At 33.8% G+C, this 21,275-nt stretch overlaps 1 protein-coding gene across 1 annotated transcript in view; it reads right to left on the bottom strand.

Annotated features, from left to right (window-relative positions):
* The window catches only part of CSMD3 (CUB and Sushi multiple domains 3), a 746,059-nt gene that overhangs the window by 355,739 nt on the left and 369,045 nt on the right, over nt 1-21,275 (bottom strand). The window contains exon 13 of the mRNA XM_087747332.1: nt 17,240-17,352. Coding sequence (XP_087603458.1) covers nt 17,240-17,352 — 113 coding nt within the window. The remainder of the gene's footprint in view (nt 1-17,239; nt 17,353-21,275) is intronic.

Raw genomic sequence — 21,275 nt, 5'->3', positions numbered from 1 at the left:
AGTGAATCAGTCCAGCATTAACTCTGCCATACCCTAGAATTATGACATTTTTATAAAAAGAAGGAATATTTAAGTCTGGCAATGGTCACTGACTTGAAATGTTCCAGAAAAATAAATTAATAAAACATAACTACTAAATGCATCAGCAAACAAGAAGCCATCTATATTTACAGTGAACAAGGCTTTTCAGAGGTATCATAACTAATAGAAAAGTGGAAAGATGAACACGTCTTTGTAAACAGATGATCTGATTCACATCATAGATGTTAATATGTAAATTACTTTGCACTGATGTAGTAAGTCTAAATGCATTTATCTTGGCTGCATTAAAGATTGAAAACCAGAGATAGCATTGCTGACTTTATGGCCAAATCATCCATGGGGATAAATCTGACCAGAATTAAACTCATATAAAAGTATTTTCCTAGGTGACATGAAATCGTATCTCTCCAAAGGTCCTAGGAATAGCCCAATTTGTGCAAACAACTTTTTTTTTTTTTAAGATACTGACAAAGTTTTTTTTTTTTCCCAGTTGTTGAATTAAAAACCTATCTAAACCACCATATTTAAAAATAAAGATGTTAATTTAAAACATTTTTTTCATAACATTTAAATGGAGAAATCCTTGGACTTTCACAATACATCTGATCCCTTTATGGGGAAAAGAAGAGAAAATATTTATGAGGGACAAAAGGAAAAAAAAAAGGACAAAATGCTTTCACAATAAATCTGCTTAATTTCTAGTGATTTTGAAGAAAATACAAAGTGAGAAGGTGTGGTGAGATGTTAAATTTCTTCAGGAGTACTGGGCTCACTGGAAATACGAGACTTACAGTCACTGAGGAAGACTACGGAGTGATGATTCTTTTGCTCAGGTTAGCTCTGGCTTGCTAACCACAAAGACAAAGGGAATTAGCATCGTTTTTGTTAGCTTTCCATAGACCAGCTGCACACAGCTTCACATTAAAGGAATGCAATTCTTTGCAACTTTTCAGTTTTTTAGTCTTATTAGAACAATATTTTAAATGAAAATATTTACTCCAAAACTTACCTAACAGTGTTCTGCTTTAGCAGACATACCTATCAAAAAAAAAAAAAAAAAATCGGAAAAAATGAACAAGAGGTCATCTGCAGGAAAAAAATGCTGTCCTGGCACAGAAGGTAATAACTAGGCACCACTTAGAGAGTAGACAGAACAAAACTCTCAAAAATTTAGAACATGCCACAAATTTACTGATTTTAATTATGGTTCACATGTCCAACCAGAGCGCCCTAAATTTAGCCATTGCTAGACTATTGCAAAAGATGTGAAAAAGGAGGAAAAAACCTATAGAAATCATGGGAAAAAAAATTTCCAGGCACTAGTCAAATGAGTAATAAGGCCAATTAAAAATTTGTAAAAACTAATTAATATTATAACCCTTAATAACTTGTTAAAGAGATCAAAACTGGCAAACTTCCAAACTCTACTGTACATCTTTTCATGATTATTTCTAACCTACAACACCATTTTGGACAAGTAAACAGAAAAAAATATACATGTTGAAAAAAAAAACCAGACAAACCAAACAGAAAACGCCATAATAAATACTCCTAAAGATAAGGTGTGGGGGGATGCAGGAGAAGAATAAGCAGTTTGAAAAAGACACAGATAATCTTTCTTAAACTCCCCAGTGGGTAATATGAGTATATCACCAATGGGTGTGGGGCCTAAAATTGTTGAAAGTGAATAAAATTTGACCCACCATCTGCTTTTCTCAAAAACAGGCAATTAACAATTTAATTGACTTGGCACAGTGTATATTGCAGTACATATGTCACACTAGATGAAGTGATTTGGTTTCTACAAAACTGTAGAAAAGGTGCCTTGAAGCTTCCGGACTACTCTTATTTCTTAGTGGTTGTATTTTAGAGACATTTTTTATTTTGACAAAAACTATGCCCAGGGCTTAAAATCTCTGATGTGCAGCTTTTAGTCTTTTTAAATGCAGTGCGAAAGTAGGAAACATTGCACCATACCGCTATGCCAAATGTTATTTATTATTTATTACACTGTGACCATACTTTCATATTATGAAGCCTGCAGCTGGACTGTCAGATTTCAGATTGTCAGATTTCAGGTGTCCTTTAAGTTGATAGAAGAAGTTAACAGTAGAGATGGCCATGTTGACAGTTACATAATAACTTCCTACCATCCAAGTATAAGACATTTTCCCAGCTTATAGATACACTAACACAAGGTACATTTTCAGGATTATTTTCCATTTAATTTCTCTGTTTCTTCCTGTACATTTACATGGTTAAGCATATGGGGATTTGGAGTGTGGGTGAAAAATAAACACTCTGAAGCAAAAACTATATTAGCAAAGTAAGTTTTAATAAACAAGTTGCAACAGAGTATCTTTAGATAGCCATAGTGCTCAATGGTTTTTATCATCATATATGAAAGTATTTTATAACTTAAATATGATCTACAGATGTCATGTAGAAAGCAACCATAACACTTATGCTACAGTTTTTTATACCTTTTATAGTTAAGTTTATTATAAGATTTATTATTGCAGCTATGTGTATAATCCACAGCTATTACATTTATAAATATTTTAAGTAACTGCAAGACAACTGTCTAAAAATAATGCATGGTTTTAAGTAATAAATAATAAATTAGTGATAGCCATTAGGTCTTACCAACAAGAAAGGGATTGCATTCAACACTGTGAACTATGCACTCCATTTTTGCCACTGAGAAGGAAGGCCATCACTTTTTGTTTCTCTCAATTCAGCCAAAATTTTAAACTGAATTTCCTAAGCTGCCTTTCAATTTTTTTTCTTCATTACTACTGACAATGCTACTATCAAAAAAGTTTAACTTTTTATATAATACGCTGTATTATATATATATATAATACATATATATATGTAATACATATATATATGTGTATATATATGTATATATATAATACATATATAATATATATAATATATATATAATACATATATATAGTACGCTGTATTATATATATATATATAAATATATAAATACATTATATATATAATATATAATGTATTTATTAGCATCATCTAAGCAATAGCCTGGTGAGAATTCTGGGTTCTGAATCCCAAGTCTATGAAAATATTTAAAGTCTTGTTTTAGGCATCCTATGTAGCCCACTAAATGTGATTTCTACCCCACTAGCGTTAAATGGCCACAGGCATTACGTTGACCTGCCATGGCAGGACTCAGTGTTTGGCTGGTTTTGCCTTGGTCAGAGCTGCTTTTAGCTGGTTTGAGCCAAAACAGCGATTGTTTGGTAACGGAGTGACTATTACTTACCCTGTCTGAGCTTAAATTCTGTGACAATCGTATTAGTGAAGCTCTGACTAACCCAGGTAGACACTGTGCAACATTCGCCAGCCCTTGGTGTAAATGGGAATGGGGGAGGCTATTCTGCAGATTCAAAACAGTAACTGGGAATCAACAAGAAAAAAACAAAAAACTGGATGCTTGAAGAAGTATGTAAGAATAATTGCTTAAGAAGACCTAAAGGAGAAGAAAATCACACTATGAACATCATACTCCTCCAAGCACTGACCTCGGGATCCTGAAAAATTGTAGTACATTCCTTCCCACTCCACTCTGCGTGAGGAAGCCAGATGACAAAGAGACACTAGAAAGGTGAGAATAACTCCAGGGAAAAGGAGCACATACTAGGATTGTTATGTACAACTTTATCTGTATTGTTATTAAGGTTTCTCTGTGTTAATTAGACAAACTGAATGTTAGACTTAAAATGTTAATTGGACAAAGAAGAAATTCTTAGTTCTTTTTATATTGCGTTCCTTTTGCTTGTAACTAGACTGAATACAACATTAGGTTCTACTGAACCGCGAGTTACTCATATCACTTCCTTTGGCTATGTCTGGATGGCAAAGCACTCATCATCCTAGTTTCTTCAGTTCACGTCTCTGAAATGCCTCCTCAAGGAGGAACAATTTCAAACCCCACATTCTGGATTTGAAGATTTTAGGGATCAGGTGTTCAAAATTTCACCAAGCATAAATTTTCAAAGTTCCTACTTTAAATTTGATATACGCTCAGGTTATATCCCTGATTATTTCCAAGAATTCCATTCAATTTTAAATAACGTTACCAATAAATCTTCTACTAATTTCCATTTATTATTAAATGTCTACTAAACTTCACTTTCTAGAGTTTATTCTATTTGGCTTGTGAACTCATTTATCTAACATCATCTAATTAATTCCATCAGGTTAACTTCTGCATTTGGTCAGTAATTCACATTAATACCCAGAGAAAGTTGTCATAGTCTCTCTTTAATTATAATTTAATAAAGTTATTGGTTATGGTACCTATTTAGTAAAGGTCATTTTCTTTTCAAATTGGTCTCTGTAACAATCCAAACAGTTGAAGTGAAAATTCTTAAGTGACTAACAAAAGCAATAATCAAGATTAGTTAGTTTGCATGCACATGCTCACGTCTGTATTTTCCCAAGTCATTTAAAATGCAGACTAAATTGATATGCTACCCTATGATTCCATAAGAAGAATTTTTCCATTTTGTTAATCATTAAAAAAAAAAATCACTAAAAAAACAAAACAAGAACTACTATCTAATGTTTCTCCAATTCCATTTAAAAAGAAAAGTATAATTCACGGAAATGAAAACAATGGCCTTAATTGCCTTTCTGTTTCTTGAAACAGTTTAAAATTTCCAAGACACAGTAATCTCAAATGCTTCTCTCCTAAGGCCCAGTTATAAACAGTTCAAAATTGTTTCTCTAGGCTCAGCTTGGTATCAGTTGTGGCCTTCCTTCATTAGCTGATTCCATCACCTATCAATCAGCATTAATAAAACATTCACCACAGAATCAACAACTTCATGCAGTTGTACCTTCATGATGCAGTTGTACCTTCATGTAGCTACAGTTCCAGGAACTGGCTCTCAAGCGCACACTCTATCGATAAGCTAGGCAAAACAGCACGTTGTTCAATCTGCCAAACTGAGACATTTAATTGAAAATGTATATACATATAATTCTTCTAGCCTATTCAGCTGAAAAATATGTCTGTGTATTCACTTTTTTTTTTTAAATATTGAAAGGTGTTCCAACTTGGGGGAGTTTAGTTTGTTATGCCATGGCAAAGGTAAAATATAGTGCTCTGGTTCTAACAGACCATAAAGGAACAGGTATTTTCCTGGTAGTTCTCAATGTGTCAAGACTAATCCACAGATAATTGTCTCCAAGGGACACCAGATTGATATGAAATGTTTTTATTGCCAGTCATATGACAAGCAAGTTAGAATCAGAAGAGATGTAAAATAATTTACAGAGGAACTAGATCAATAAAAGAATAAATGTGCAAATTTCCAGTTCAAAATTCTCATTTTTTTTCCCCACTGTAAAAAAAAAAAATGTATTAAAAAAAAGAAAACATTTGTTTCCCAGAGTATTTTCAGAATGTTATAATTTATAAATGTTGACAACTTTATAGAAACTTTAGATGTTTTGTGAAACTTAGAGTTAGGGACAAAATAAAAAGGAATTTTTCATGGAAAGCATAGGAAAAGAGTTATTTACTCTCCCATTATTTTTTTTTTCTCCCACATTTAAAAGCAAGAAAGGTGTCTCTTGCAGTTGTTTTTTTTTCTCAGCATAAAATCATAGATTCACAGAATCATTGAGGATGAAAGGGACCTCTGGAGATCATCTAGTCCAATCCCTCTGCTCAAACAGGGTCAGCTACAGCAGGTTGCCCAGGACCATGTCCAGTCAAGTTTTGAATCATCTTCAAGGATGGGTACTATGCAACCTCCCTGGGCAACCCGTTCTAGTGTTTGACCATCCTCGCAGTAAAATAGTGCTTTCTTATATCCAGGCAGAATTTTACATGTTTTGATGTGTGGCAATTGCTTCTTCTGCATACTACTGAGATGAATCTGGCTCCCTCTTCATTCATTCCCATCAGGTATTTATACACATGGATAAGATCCCTCTATGCCTTCTCCTCTCCTGGCTGAAGAGCTCTACTGATCTCCTCCTCTTGTCATATGAAAGCTGCTCCAGTTCTTCAGTCATCTTTGTGACCCTCTGACTTGCTCCATTAAGTCCATACATTTCGAGTACTGCGTAGCCTAGAGCTGGACACAGTACTCCAGATGTGAGTAATAGCAGGTGTGAGTTACAGAACTCCTTCCTATGGCAGATGTAAAAGTTCAAAAAACCATATACTGTTCCACAAGATTTGGATGCGCAGAGAAAGCTTCAACTGCTTTTGTATAGATAAGTAGAGATATATTATTCATAAGGCTATATTTCATTAATTATTTTCATCAGTAGATAATGATTTTTTGTTTATTTTTATTATTAGAAAAAGCGATAATTCATGAATTTGTTCTCTAATTCTCACAAGTGGCCTGTCTATTTAATGGATGTGTCATAATAAATATAAAAATACTTTTTTAAGTTCTTCTGTCAGGTAATATTAAATTCTGACTTTATCATCTCAACCTATTAATGTCGGTTTCTAAATCCACAAGTGTAGAAGCTTGCATTTGAACTTTAGAGATTCGAGCAAAAAAAATTTTGTTCCCGAGTATCCATTAGGCATGATGACGCCCTGCTTTCCTGGAAATAGCTAAACATGTGTCTGCCAATGGGAAGTAGTGAATTAATTCCTTAGTTTACATTATTTACATGTGCAACTTCTGCTTTACATATTAAACTCTCTTTATCTCAGTCCACGAGTTTTCTCACTTTTATCTTTCTGATACTCCCCTCCATCCTGCTGTGGGGGGTGTGAACATGCGGCTGTGTGGGGCTTAGCTGCCTCCTGGAGTTAAACCACAACAGTTGGGCAAATCTAAAGCTTTATAGCTCATAGGTGTTTTCTCTGGAAATATGTTACAGAAAATGCCAACCAACAGCAAACTGAAACAAAAAGCCATCAATAAATGTGAGATACAATCTACTCTAATACAATACAATTAATTAATAGAGGTTTCTCAGACCATGAAAATACATGATGGAAAGGCACCGCTGATGTAGATGCTTTTGAGCATAATAGCACTTACAGAAATTAATTATTGACTTGGGGGAAAAAGAAGAATATTCTCATGGCATAATTCTTGGCAAACTCAGAAGTCCAAGTAGACAAGTGCAAAACGTCAACTGCTTATGCTGATTCTTCTGAGTGTTTTAGCTGGAAACATTTTGAAAAATCTCCATACATATACATATTTTAAATTTAAGCTCTGACTGTATTTTAAATATAGTGCCTACCTGCTTGTAGTTGTCCTACATGCTGAAGTATACAAAACCAAACAAGTAGCTTTGGTCTTCATCCAGCCAAGCAAAATAAATTTCTAGCTCTCTGTTCCATGAAATGCCAACAGCTAAAGAAATTTAGCCACAGCTATGCCATGATGTTGCTTCAGCAGGCAAACAGGTGGAAATCTTGCTTCTGTCAACCTCTCACAGGCTATGCAGCAGGAAATGCATTTTAATGTTTTGAAAGAACACATCTCCAGAGGCTACCACACACAGTCCTTCATCACTTCAAGAAACTTGGTTCAATAGAGCCACTAGGGAAAAGCCATCAACTCAAATTTAAGTATGGTAAAAGGAGACTAATCAGGCATACCAAATTCTCACTGTTATAAAATGTGCAGAAAAAAACAGCCAGGCTTGAACTAAGAGATCATGGCTAGTTGGTGGAGAACACAAAAAATATGTATTGTAAATATTGAGGTAAACTCATTCAGAGATAAATAAGACATTAACTATGGGCATAAAACTTTTTATTCATGGCACTTCTTAGAGCTCTTCAGCTCAAGGTATTCTAACTGTTATTCAATCATGTTGGGGTTTCAAATTGTACCCTTTGCCCAGAAGGATCATTTCCAAAAACATGAATTGTGTATGGGTTCTTGCTTTCAGTTACAGAGTCCAGAAATATTCATAAGAACATTTTCACTTAACTCCCACAAATAAACCAGCAGTTTGGTGTATATTTTTTACCCCAAAGCCAGAGGTAAACACTTAGTCTTTTGTAACGTATATGCTTAATACTTAAGAACTGAATGCAGTTAAATACACACTGAACTGCTGAGGAGGATGAGTCAGACTAACAGCCATTTAGCCCAGTGTCCTGCTTCAAGCAGTAGCTAATACTTAAGGACATAGCAAAAGATGATCTTTTCACATGTAATGTATTCATATTACTCAGCAGACTAATGTCAGAGCAGAAAAAATCCTTCTGCTCTTCTTTATGGATAATACTATCACAAAAGGTTTGATTGCTAAATGCTTTTAATTAAATATTGTAAAGCAGAAAGGATGACCTACAGTTTTATTGAACAAAATTAAAAAGTTGTGGGAGTCAGCTTCAAATACCTATTTGTCTGACCAGCTCTCCACTGACATGAGGGGAGTTGTAGAAAAAGGATCATAAATTGTGTCTCATGGAAATAATTACCTTCCTTTTAACCAAACAAAACCATTAAGTAGAAATATGAATATTAAATTAAGACTTGCTAAAGACAAATAACCTCATTTTATAAATCAACTTGGAGAATATAATATTAAACAACACTAATATGCAGAGAAATCAGAATTAAAATGAATAATCAAAAAGAAACAGCAAGCACCAGTAAATAAATATTTTGAGGAAATAGGTAAAATAGAGATAAAAGGCATAGTTTCATTTTCTAAGAACATGCTTTTAGACTGAAGACCTGTTTTCACCAATTTGGTAAAGTTAACAGAAACATGAAAGTCTTACAATACCAAAATTATAGTCCTTCCAGAAATTATTTTAAAAGACAACAAAAAAACCCACACCAAAATGCATTCTGATGCAACAGCTTTTTGAAGCACAGTTTATTATTAATTCTCATATGACCTGAGACCAGTATATTTGTATTGAAAGATCACATAGTTACAAGCAATACTGGTAATAATTTATTGAAAAGCTAAATTCCAGTAGCTGCATACAATTTTATAATTTTTTAATCTCTTACTATATGAAATTTTTAAGACCTTCACTATAATGCAACCTGCACAGCCTTTTAAGTACTCAGAAATACCATTTAAGGAGCTATGAAAGATCAAATCTGATGCAACATTAATCTATATTTCTCTCTACAAATTATATGAATTAAGTATATTATTTTGAACATTTATAAATTACAAATTATGCATTAACATTTGACTTTTTCTTGGATTGCAAGTATATATATGTGTGTTTAAATATGCACGTACATAGTCAAATTGCTGTGTGCAGTCTTGACTAAGAGTAGACAACAGGTGGCTAGAACAGTGTTAGTCTTTTTATTCAATCTCAAGTGCAAAACATATATCTTGAGACAAATAGGAAATTTCTCATCTCAGCAGTACAACAAGCAATCTTTTCTAATAATAAAGATGAACTATCAAAGACTGAGGTGTCAAAAGACCTACTGGAACAAATTAGTAATTAAAAGAAAAAAAAAACACAAAAACAAAACACACAAAACCTATCTTGATGGTATGCATCAAAGTTTTGAAAGAACTTCGTTTCTAGCAACAACACATGACCATTTGTAAACTGCCCCCGCAACAAGCAAAAACTTACCAACGACGACTAATTAAAAAAAAAAAAAGGGACTCCATCAGAAAGAAGAACAGAAATTTCTTATTTGCCTAGCTGTTTTTGTGGGTGCTGTAAAGCAACAGAAGAAAAGCTAAGTAATTTTTTGGACCTATGCGCACAGGAAGAGAGCTTGGGTTGGGGCCTCCTTAGATATACGACTCCAACTGTGGGTAGAAAAGCTTAAGGAATGTCTGACTTCTTGCTTAAAGTGATCTTAGTACTGTAGGACAGAGGGGCAAATATAATGTCTGTTTTCAGAAAGAGTTCCAAGAGACATCTGAAAAGTACAGAGATGTAAACCTGAGACATAACAAGACTGCAGAAATTAGAATCAAGAATAGATTCAGCTGGCACATGGATAAAAATGATATCCACAAAATAGCATGGCTTTTCTAAGAGAAAGTCCTGCATTTCAAGCCTACCAATGCTTTCCAGAGAGATTAGCTGGCACAGAGATGAGAGAAATCCAGTTTATGTAGAGTATTTGCACTTCCAAAGGGCATTTGAGGAAGTGGCTCATGGAAAGTTCTTAGAGACTTTTATCTCTGTCATAAAAAGACAGGCTTTTGATGGTTGTTTGCTTAAAATATAGTTAACTGATAGTAAAAGGAAATGGTCAGTTCTTCCAGAATACAGAAGTCACTAATGGACTTCTTCAGTATCTAACCTGTTTGACAATATATTTGTAGATATGCTGGAAAAGAAGGCAAGCAGTGAGATGACAAAGCTTGCTGATGATACTAGGTTCCACAGAGCAGTAATGAGGACAACCACCTGTGAAGAATAATAAAGGTCCTACAAAACTGAGTAAGCAGTAAAATGGCAGATTAAATAAACTGTATTTTCTATGAAAAGAATGAAAAGGCATCAGACAAAGCTAGTAAAACTAAAGTGAACAAAAGAAAATACTTCTTCATTGGAATGTCCTTGCCAGAAAATATTCAGAATACTAAAAGTGTACATGGGTTTAAGAGGAAAAATAGACAGTAATGGATGAAAAAATCCGTCGCAAGTTACTTACTATAAATAGATTGGATTTAGGAAGTGTCCGTGCCACAAACTGTTAGAGTGTAGGAAAGCATTCTGAAGAAGTATCACTTATGTGATACTCAGTTAAATGGATCTTTAGTATGACTGTACAGCTGTTCTCATATTCTTATAATCTAGGGATTACAAACAGAAACTCTTATACCCTATGTGAAATGTTTGAGAATTAGACAAAAAGATTAATAAAACAATTGGATAATACTGACAGAGTAGGGTCTATTACCGAAAAAGCTTGCAATGAGTTGTGGCCAAGGAAGCAGGAAGAACAAAGAGTAAAATACAGCACCAATTTTCATCTTGGCAGTAAGTTAACAGGGAAGGTGACCCAGGTTTCTGCAGTGGATGCCTTTTTGCTTAATATATTCAAGAAAGATCTGAAATAGAGGACATGGTTTAGTGGTGGACTTGGCAGTGATAGGTTAACGGTTGGACTCAATGATCTTAAGGGTCTTTTCCAACCTTAACGATTCTATGATTCTGTGATTCTATAATAGGAATGATCTTGAATTAAAAAAAATTGTCAACAACACACTTTTAGAAGAAATGGAATCAAGTACAGGGAAAGTTGTGTTGTATTTGTAAACTACGTGTTGGTTAGTGGGTTAGTAGGGTTGCAAAAAAATAAGTGTTGTTTTTATTTTAAATACAAAGGAGTATTTGTATTTGAGAATTTGAACAAATCATGAGACTTGAAAGGTTTAAAATCATTAACATTGATTTAGCACAGGGATTTTTGCCATTAATGTGAATTTCTGCTTGTTATTCTTTCTGCAAAATGAAGCTAGGATGCACAAGGAATAGAATTGAGGGTATTAGAATCCAATTAAACAAATCACTGGCCTGATCCCATCTAGTTACTGCACCACAAAATACACACAAACAAGATAAACACATGATGAGAAACACAGAGGAGAGTGGGTACAAAGGCAACAGAAATCATCAGAAGAGTGAAAATACCACAACAGAATATAAACTGAAATGGATAACACTGAACAGTTCAGAAAGGAGAAGTGCGACAGAGATTTCATGCCTGATTTTGAAGCACAGAAAATACAAAAGTTTCTCTTCCCCCTTCCTCATGAAAGAAGGATTAGGTAGTATTTAACAAACAAAAAAAATCACCTGTCCTGTGAAACCCAAAATTACAGAATGAAACTGTCCACAACGTCACTGAGTTCAGTAATTTAAGATTTTTAAAAATTAGTCTATAATATCAATAAACAAGAATTAAAGTTATATTTTTCTTAGTAGAATGGACATGTTTCATAGATAAGCTACTCTCATAACTTGTTGAGATTAGACCTTCCTGAAGCCTTCATATAGCAAATGTATCTTACTTCACACATATTTCCAAAATATGTGTTTCCAGACATAGTTAGAGGACCAACACTGGATTAAACTATCTACCTAATTCAGATCATTCAGTGTTCTGTCACCAACAGAAAAGCAAGTGCTGTTGAGCAGTTAGTCATGGAAAAACACCTCTGCCATCTGTGACAAAAAACCTCAGATGTGTCTGCAACTCAGTGCTTACTGCTAGGAAAATAGGATGAAAGGTGGATCACAAATTCCAGAAGGCTACCCCGGCTGCAGTAGTACCCCAAGCACTCAGAACACAAGTCACACTGATTGAAGTAAGATGAAAGTTATGCTTTAAGCAAAAAGAAATATTTTGAAATACTGGGCGTCAGAGTGTAAATCCCATATCCTAAAATTAGATCATTGATAAAGAAAATTGAAAAAGCAAATCTACTCTGCTTCAAATTCACTTTTTACCTACACTCCTATCTAGCTTGGCATCTTAGACAAGCCTCTTCCAAAACTTACCGTTACACTCCAGCTGAAGTAATCTTCTTCCACTTTATTTTCTTATGCAATTAAAATTAGAGTATGTCTGATGTATTATTATAGTTAACAACAAAATCACACAGATTTTGTCCTGATAGGAGGCAGAGCTATCAGAAAAACCTACCGATTTAAGAGGTTTTATTAGTGTTTAACCAGTTATTTGGAGGAAAAAAAAAAAAAAAGAAAAAACAAAAACAAAAGACACACCAAAAGAAAAAAAAATCCCTCAGATCTGGCCACTGCTTATAAACTGAGGGTGCAATATCAGGACCCGACAAAACTGGACTGCCCTGAGGATAGTTTCTTCTGTTTCAGAAGACTCAAATCTGACATAAACAGAAGCTCAGCTTGCCCATACTACACTAATACAGGATGGTTTTGGACTATGTATTTACATTACTAATTTCATTCCTTAAAATAATTTTTCCTATGAACTTACACCATGATTATTTACTTTATTCTTTAATCTCACAAATTCTGTGATAAAAAGTTTATTTTGAAAAAGTGTATAAGGCATTTTCTTTATTGAATTTATTCTTTCATATATGTCCAAAATTACAAAAGGAAGCTATTGCAAATGAAAGCTACTGTAGTTAGAGATCTCATGTATAATTTTCCAAGAACTATAATATTCCATTGCTAGATTCTCAATCAGTTTTTGCAAAATGAAATAAAGTCACAATTCTTCAAAAATCTTATGATCTTACAAAAAAGGGTTTCTAGTCTTTGAAGGCTATGCCACAGTTTTATCAGTTTGTCTTGTATTTTGTGCAGCTGCTTTTTCTTCAATTATAGATGAAGACCGTTCGGTTCCAGTGTTTAAATATGTTGGAGATCGTTTCTCCACTATTGTTTGGGTAGAAACTTCTTTCCTCTACACCATGGCTTTGGGAATAGAAGTCCTACTGTGACAATATGGCACCATTTCCTGAAATACTGAATGAATCAAAGCATTCATGCAACTTGTCATCAGTAATAACTATTAATTTGTAGTTTCCTTTCATAGCACTGGCTTGGGAAGGCTAAAAAGAATCCATTATTTATTTGTTTTATTTGGTAATTGTATGACCACCGCAGTCTGATCTCATATCTAAAGGAAGGACTATGATTTTCAAATAATCCCCAAAATTATGAGTTGGAAGTAATGCACTTACGATTTCAGATTGCTAAATACTCCTTGTTTTCATATTAAAAAAATCTACACATATATTTGAAACATGAAAAGAAAACTGCTTACACAACAGTGAGATAACAGGTAAAATATATCTCTAATGAGGCAGTGCTTGTATTTCTGTTCTGCCCATTCCTCATATTTATTGTTCTGTCTTCCTATGTAGTTTTATTTTATGGAATACTGGAAAAGGAATTTCAAAATAACAACAACAAAAACTTATTTACTTTAAAATACTCTCTCCAGTGTTTAAATCTCTATTTCATATTTAAATAATTATAATGAGATCTAGCTATTAAAACCATAAACCAACTCCATATGCAACATCTTAATCCAGAAGACAAAGATTTTTATAATTTCACAAAGACTTACTAGATTCTCTCAAATGGCAGATATATAAAAGAATTAGCTGTTAGTTCCTGTAATAACATAAATTTAAAAGAATTCTTCAGCTGCAAACCTACTAAATTAGAGAATGCACAGGTATTTAAAAATTCATTTGTCTATTCCTATCATTACAAATAATACGGCATATTCAATTCTATTCCAGTCAGAAAGGATGCGACCTTCTATCTCGCATCTTGAGCAAGTATACCATTTTGGGGGACAATGAGTAAAGGGCACTGGGTAATGACATGCCACAACCTTCTGTTTCTCCTGTCATATTTCAGGTAGGACTTGGAACAATGTATATTCTTAAAAATGCCTGCCAGACTCAGACCTAAATGTCAACTAGATTGAAGAAACACGCACATCTCCACTACCTCTGCAGTTAGTTGAGTCTCAAGATGCACAGAAGTAGATATTTAGGCATCAAAACATTTTAGCGGGAAATTATTTTAGCTGTTAGCAAGTACGGTTAACGAGTACATTACCAAGTAATTAACTCTGACATAAGTAAGTCTGTAGAAAGAAATAATAGAAGATACAGTAGCCATACTATTTATAAGAATTTCGTTGCATTTTAGTGGTTTTACATTGGGCAAGCTTTATCAGGTCCTGATAAATGCCCATTAGGAGCTGGAGCACATGAGGAATGTTGTACCTGATGCTATTCAAGTGCACCTTATGAATTAACTCAAAGGAGTGTAATTTGTGACTTTCAGGATTGGTCTGTGATGAAAACTAAAGCAAGGGGAGTGGGAATGATCAGAAGAAGATTCAGTTCAAAAATCACACTGCTGGATCTAATCTAAAATGCTAATGTACTTGCACCTTTTAGGTAAGCATAAACTTACAAGATCTAAATATATAATATACGTAAACAGATACGGTATCAGCCATAGTTAGGCACCTGAGTGGAGAGTGGAAATTTTGAGGTGGAAGGGGACAAGTTATAGGAACAGAATTTGATCTAGTCCATTAGAAAGAAATGCAAGCAAGTTGGGCATACATTCTTAATAATTCATATAGTCACTTAAAATAAAATGTCCTCTGACTCTTACTCCCAGAAATCACAATTCTCTTGAGTAATTATGAACATTTTTGAGAGAAAAGTCTTTGCAATTTTTTGATTCTAGTAAAGAAGCCGGTGATATGTCATAGCCCTGAACATACTGTTCTAACTCAATTACTCAGTTTACCTCATTGGACTTTCTCTCAACTTCCAATTCATAAGTTTCTTCATTGCAAACCAGCTGCTTATCCAAAATACTACCCATTTAGACGTCTCTTTTCAGAGCTTACCATCATTAACAGAAAGGACTTAAACACAAAGAAAAAACAACAAAAAAAGCAACCCCCCAAACCTGCCTTCACCCAACCCCCCTTCCCATTTTATTTAAGGGACCATTGCCTGGTTTCTGGCATCTCTAATTAATACATCCTCTCAGGGACCAAAGCAAAGGCAACTGATATAAAATATTCATCCCATACTCTAGATTGGAGGGAAAAAGAAAAAAAAAAAAAAAGCAAACCTGCCACACAGTGCCTATCCACTGAATGCTTGATGCATTCAAATGCTATTTAGTGAGCGAGTGTAAAGTGCCAGTGTAGGGCAAGAGAGAAATACAGACTCAATATCTAGGTGTGCAATCACAGAGTTGATTGATTATGTGGAGATGAGATTGTGAATGTTCACCCTTTCTGTCCCCTTCTACCTATTCATATTCAATTAATTTTATTCTTGCAGAACTATAGCTTCTAAGAATAAATGTAACTCATGAATAAAACACGATATAGTAGTACATTGTAAGACACTAGACAAAAATCCTCTACCTTCTGCAAACTAAAATTGTTGCAAGTAAAATTAATTTTACTAGAAAAGAATCCTGTAAATAAAGGAAACAACTACTTGAGCTGAGCAAATTATTTTGAGTTCTGCAAATTATTTCAAGTTCAGATCTAAAAAGCTTCCTTTTCCACTCAGCTATGGTTAAAGGTTTGCTATATTAACAAATTCTAAAACTTGTTTATACTAATAATTTCTCTCGCCCCTTTCAACAGCTGGAATGTGGAAATCCTAGGTCTTAATAACTACCATACAACAAAGTGGTAAGATCTGTCTATCTTAGTCTACTAGACCTGAATATCAAGAGTGCACAAGTGCACTCATGCCATACCACTATAGAGCTTAATATATATGAACAGCCAAAGGAAAGTTATAGACAGAAAAAAACAGTAAGTCACATTATACAGGTTTACTTCCAAAATGCTTATTCACTCCATCCGTCAATCCTCAGCAATATCAGCTCCATTTCCAATACACACAGTTGTTGGTTTAACTTTTACCTTTCTTCTCTCCCTTTTTGATGAATAATTTTGATGAATGATCATACTTTGTATTACCTGGTTTTGGTGGTGGGCAGGAACCACGCAATATAAAATTTGTTGCAAGAAATACATGCAGTTATGTTAAAGCTAACAGAAAAATAATAAATATAAACAATTCTGTAATAATACAGAAGTGCATATATATATATATATATGTTATTCTTAAGTTTTTGGTTGGTTCTGCTGTTCATGCTATATGAAAACAGTATGTTCTCCCAGAAGCATCAAATAGCAACAGCTGTTTTATGTTATGCATTATAGATCCCTCACATTTTAATACTGTAAAGAACAACATTATTAAGTAAGTTTGTCTTGACCCAAAACTCATAAGTAATTCCAATTCCTTGCTTGCGGTGTTTTTTTTCTGTTACAGTGGGCATGATTAATTTTCAAAAGAATGTAGGAAATAAATATTTCCTTTATGCATTTAGCTTTAAATAATCACAGAATTATTTCATTTTGATATTTTTCAATATTAAATAACAAAAATAAAAATGAAGCTATATGCCAAAAATCAACTACTGTAAGAACACACCAAATAAAAAGTGCGTAGTTTCCTGTGACATAAGACCTTTAAAGAGAACAAATTTATTTTTTTTCTTTTTTTCAACTCAGCTTGCATTTTCTTGTTTTTAAAACTGACAGAACTGGAAATGGTATGCATCCCCTAATACGAAAGAAAAACATTTCGTAATATTGGCTTAATTTTTGATACACCATTAAATTCACTTCCAATAATGTACTGTTACCTTTGTAGTTAACCTTGAAACCAATTGAGCCCACACTTTCATCTGTTTGAAGGTGCAACCACATCTGACTGCTCATGCTCACAATTAAGTCTGGTACAAAGCTCCCAGTTAACCTATAGATAGAAAGAAAATCTGTAAAGTCATTAAGTAACTAGATTTTTTTTTCTTTTTGTAAGGAATCTAAATAACTATTAAGTATTTTTTATGGTTTTTGTTTTTAAATTCATTGTATTAAGCTGGCACTAAATTAGTTATCTACTGGCTGGTTAGCCAATACAGCTCTCAAGGTTCCAATGACTGCAGATTTGATAGCACTCTATAAAAGCAAACAACTACTGCTTGTGCTGTACTAAAATATTTCATCTCACTTTCAGTTCCTCGTCCAGAAAGACACACATGTCTCCTAATCCTGAACCTTATCTGACAGTCCTGTGTGCATGACTCAGATACATGCAGGCATATCAAATGGCACTATAAGCCCATAATGAGGCACTATATCTTATTCTTCTGAAAAAAGTATTTCTCTGCTATACAGTTACCCACTTTGGAATACACGCACTGCATATTTAAAAGGAAGTTGTTATTCTTAAATAGCTATACTATTATGAAGCTCCATACCTTCCCTGCCCTCTCTCAATTCCCCTCATCACCTTTACCACAACAACGGAAGAATGTGCCTGACAGACTCAGCTGACATTCATTCCTTCATTAACAAAAATACCAGGTGTCAGAACTTTAAAACCTCCTAATGTTACAGGTTGTCAATTAACTAGAAAGAACTAAACCTGGTATTTCTTTTTTTTTTTTTTTTCACTTTTCATATTGCTTGCAAAAATTTAAAAATCAATGCAATCGTAAATGTTCATTCTATTTGCTGAACAAAATATTGTGATAACAAAAAGGGAATGTGAAAACTGCAATTTTATGTTATGTGCATTTTTTTCCAAAAACTTTGTATCAAATTTGGTAAGAGTTTATCAGCTAAAACAGAACAGTGGAAAGTACCAAAACATTTTCCATTCTTGTAAAAGGGATCACAAGCACATGACTGTGTAAGAGTGAAAACTCTTTCTTTTTCTGCAGTTCTAACCATTCTTTAAAGCTAGCTGAAACTTCAAACGGACTATTTCAAATATATTTTGCAGTTAATTTTAGTTCTCCCCTCTGGTCTTTTTTAGCTTGCTTCTGTATGAAATATTCTGCTGTGGGAGAAATTCATGTCTATTTCCTGCATCTGTGTTCACAGATGGAGCTACTACAAAGACTTGCCAGAATTGAATGAGTAAATGCCTGGCCAAAATAAAGTACTAACTGCTCATTCCTGAACTAAGGGAAGTGTCTTCAGTAAATTCAGTCTTTGCCAAATTAATAGATTAAGAGGATGTTCCTCGGAAACAACACTGATGTAATGGTTAAGAGAGTTTTGTAATTGTTGCTGGTGACTGACAGTACATTTTGGGAATATTAAGGGCATTGGGAATATTAATCTCTTTGTTGTCAGAGATAATAATTCCTATGATAAACAGCCATCAAAATTTTTATCATTTCTGTTTTCTGGAGTCAATTATAAATACTTTTTGTTAAATGCATACAGTTTTCAGAAAGATATTTTTCAATTAAATAGTACATGGGGAAAATATACCATTTGAAAATGCATTTTTGAAAATAAGAATCAATCAACAGAACAGAAAAATCACTTGTTACTCTTTTTTAAATGCTTAGGGATCCCTGTACAATATTTGGGAAGACTTTGGGGCCACATGTGAAGGAAGCTATTTAAGACAATAATGAAACTGCAGTTCTGAATTATCCTTTCTTTCCTCCTGGGGTTTATGCAACTTCCTCTACTCTGGATTCATTACCTAGATTTCTCTCCTGGAAGTAGGCTCTTACACCTTCCCTTTCAAAAGCTGAGCAGCAAACACTGTCAACAGCAGAAATTGGATACATGTGATTATGATGCCTCCCTTTTTATTAAATAAATATGATTTATTAAATTAAGTTTATTATTTATTAAATATCTTAACAGCAAGGTGTTTTCCACCTCTTCCTCTAGGACTGCAGAAGTACCCCTCCCACATACTAGTGACATACATTCCCCCTGAGAGAGTACACTGAAGACTGAGTTAGAGGATATTCAGAATATTGTGACACCCTCTTTTATCTGCTGAAGACAATCTGTAATATGGGAGATTGGATACATGTATACCCAACACAGCAAGCATACTAAAAGAGTAAGAATGGGTTTCATGCCTTGTGCACTGGATTTTCCAAATGTGTATTATAGAAACCAGTGCCCAGATGAGTATTACATTATGAGTCACCTGCAGCAACTGTCAGACCAAGCTGCTGAAAGCAGATGGCCAAACATCCTGAAAAAGTGCTGTGACTGATGTATGAAGGAGGAACCACCATTTCTTTTCCTTCTTCTCCTCTATCCCTTGGTAATAAAACTTAACACTGCTCCATCTTGCAAAGATCTTAGTACCGTAGGAAACCACTATGAATGCCTTCATATTAGTCATCTTGTCAAACACACAAAAACGTACTGCATTCAGATTTAAGTTCACTTAGGTGCTAGGCTCACTAACCTGGAGCAGTCTATCATGTTTCTGGGTGTACGCATATAGGCACAAAATTATAGGCACCCAGGGAAACTTAATGGCAAGTACTGAAATGGCTTTGGAGTTTAGCTACTTCTGTGATTAACACCTGCAGAGCAGGAATTATGAGGACTCAAATTCTCAATTTAGGAAGCATAATTCTATCCAAATACCACTTAAATTCAGTTTTTGGTTCTGAACCTTCCTATCTATCAGTGCCCAGTAAAACTAGTAGATTAAACACTTAGATAGGTTTCCTGATCAGCTTTGATAAATTGGAAGATAAATGTTTCCACATCATTTACACGTAAACCAGACATATTCAAACCAATGTTCTTCAGCAATTTGCTGGAGGAAAGATAATTATTTTAAAATTTAAAATCGAAAATTAAATCACACAATAGTGGATTTATTTGCTATGCATTATAACTTGGACAAAGTCTGCATGGCTCACAGGAGAAAAGATTTAGAAGTTTCTTACAGTACTCAATTATATTCCATCTTCCATGTAATTTTTAAAAATATTTTAATCCTAATAACTTTGACATTGATAGTTCTGATCACAGAATAATCAGTGATCATTCCACTGGTAAACAAAAATAATATATGTGTGTCTGATTATACAATGTTATTTAATATTAAAACCCCACAATTTAATTGGAGGACTTCTTGCTTTTTCAGGATCATCACAGTAATAATTCTTTTAAATTATTTATCTAGTTATTTACAGAACAGATGCTTTTATCATATGTTAACATTTGGCAATTCTAATTAACTTATTTGTTAAAGAAAAAGACTCAGAATTCCTTTATATTCATGGCAAGTTTAAACCTTTAATTTCATAATTTCTCCTCAACATAGGTCTCATCATCAGACATACTTTTATAAGATACTAACATCTTTAATGAAATAAAATCTGGACAGAGTGCCTTATTACATTACTCAGAATTTTAAATATCATTGTACTGTGCCTCAATGTCTTCCTGTAATTCAGGTACCAATGAAAAATAGTAGTTAAATGTTAATAAGACCTGGTGAATTGGTACTTAATAAATGTTCTTTCAACATGAGAGGGTAGTCAACATAGTTTAGGAATCTAAGAACATCTGAAATTGAATTCCAGCATTATCAAAAATATATTTTGAAGGCTTGGTACTGTTACTGTTTATAAAATAGAAATTACAGTACTTCCCCACTTCTCAAAACTAGTATTGGTAACAATTAGCACATCTACAATCCACTGAAGAAACTTTGCATTATCCTAAAGTAATTACACCTGAAATAACTGACTGAATCCTGGTCTCCTCATTGATAAGGCACAGAATAATTACAAAAAACATATCAAAATAGAAGGTCAGATAGATAGTCTATCCTTTGAAGGATAAATCTAAAGTAGAATTCATGATGAAAATCTGCAAATCTTGAAACAATTG

Source organism: Nipponia nippon, unplaced genomic scaffold, assembly GCF_047370975.1.
Source record: "Nipponia nippon isolate SJK-2023a ecotype South Korea unplaced genomic scaffold, ASM4737097v1 scaffold_1, whole genome shotgun sequence".
NCBI lineage: Eukaryota > Metazoa > Chordata > Aves > Pelecaniformes > Threskiornithidae > Nipponia > Nipponia nippon.
This window is presented reverse-complemented; position numbering and strand designations above follow the sequence as displayed.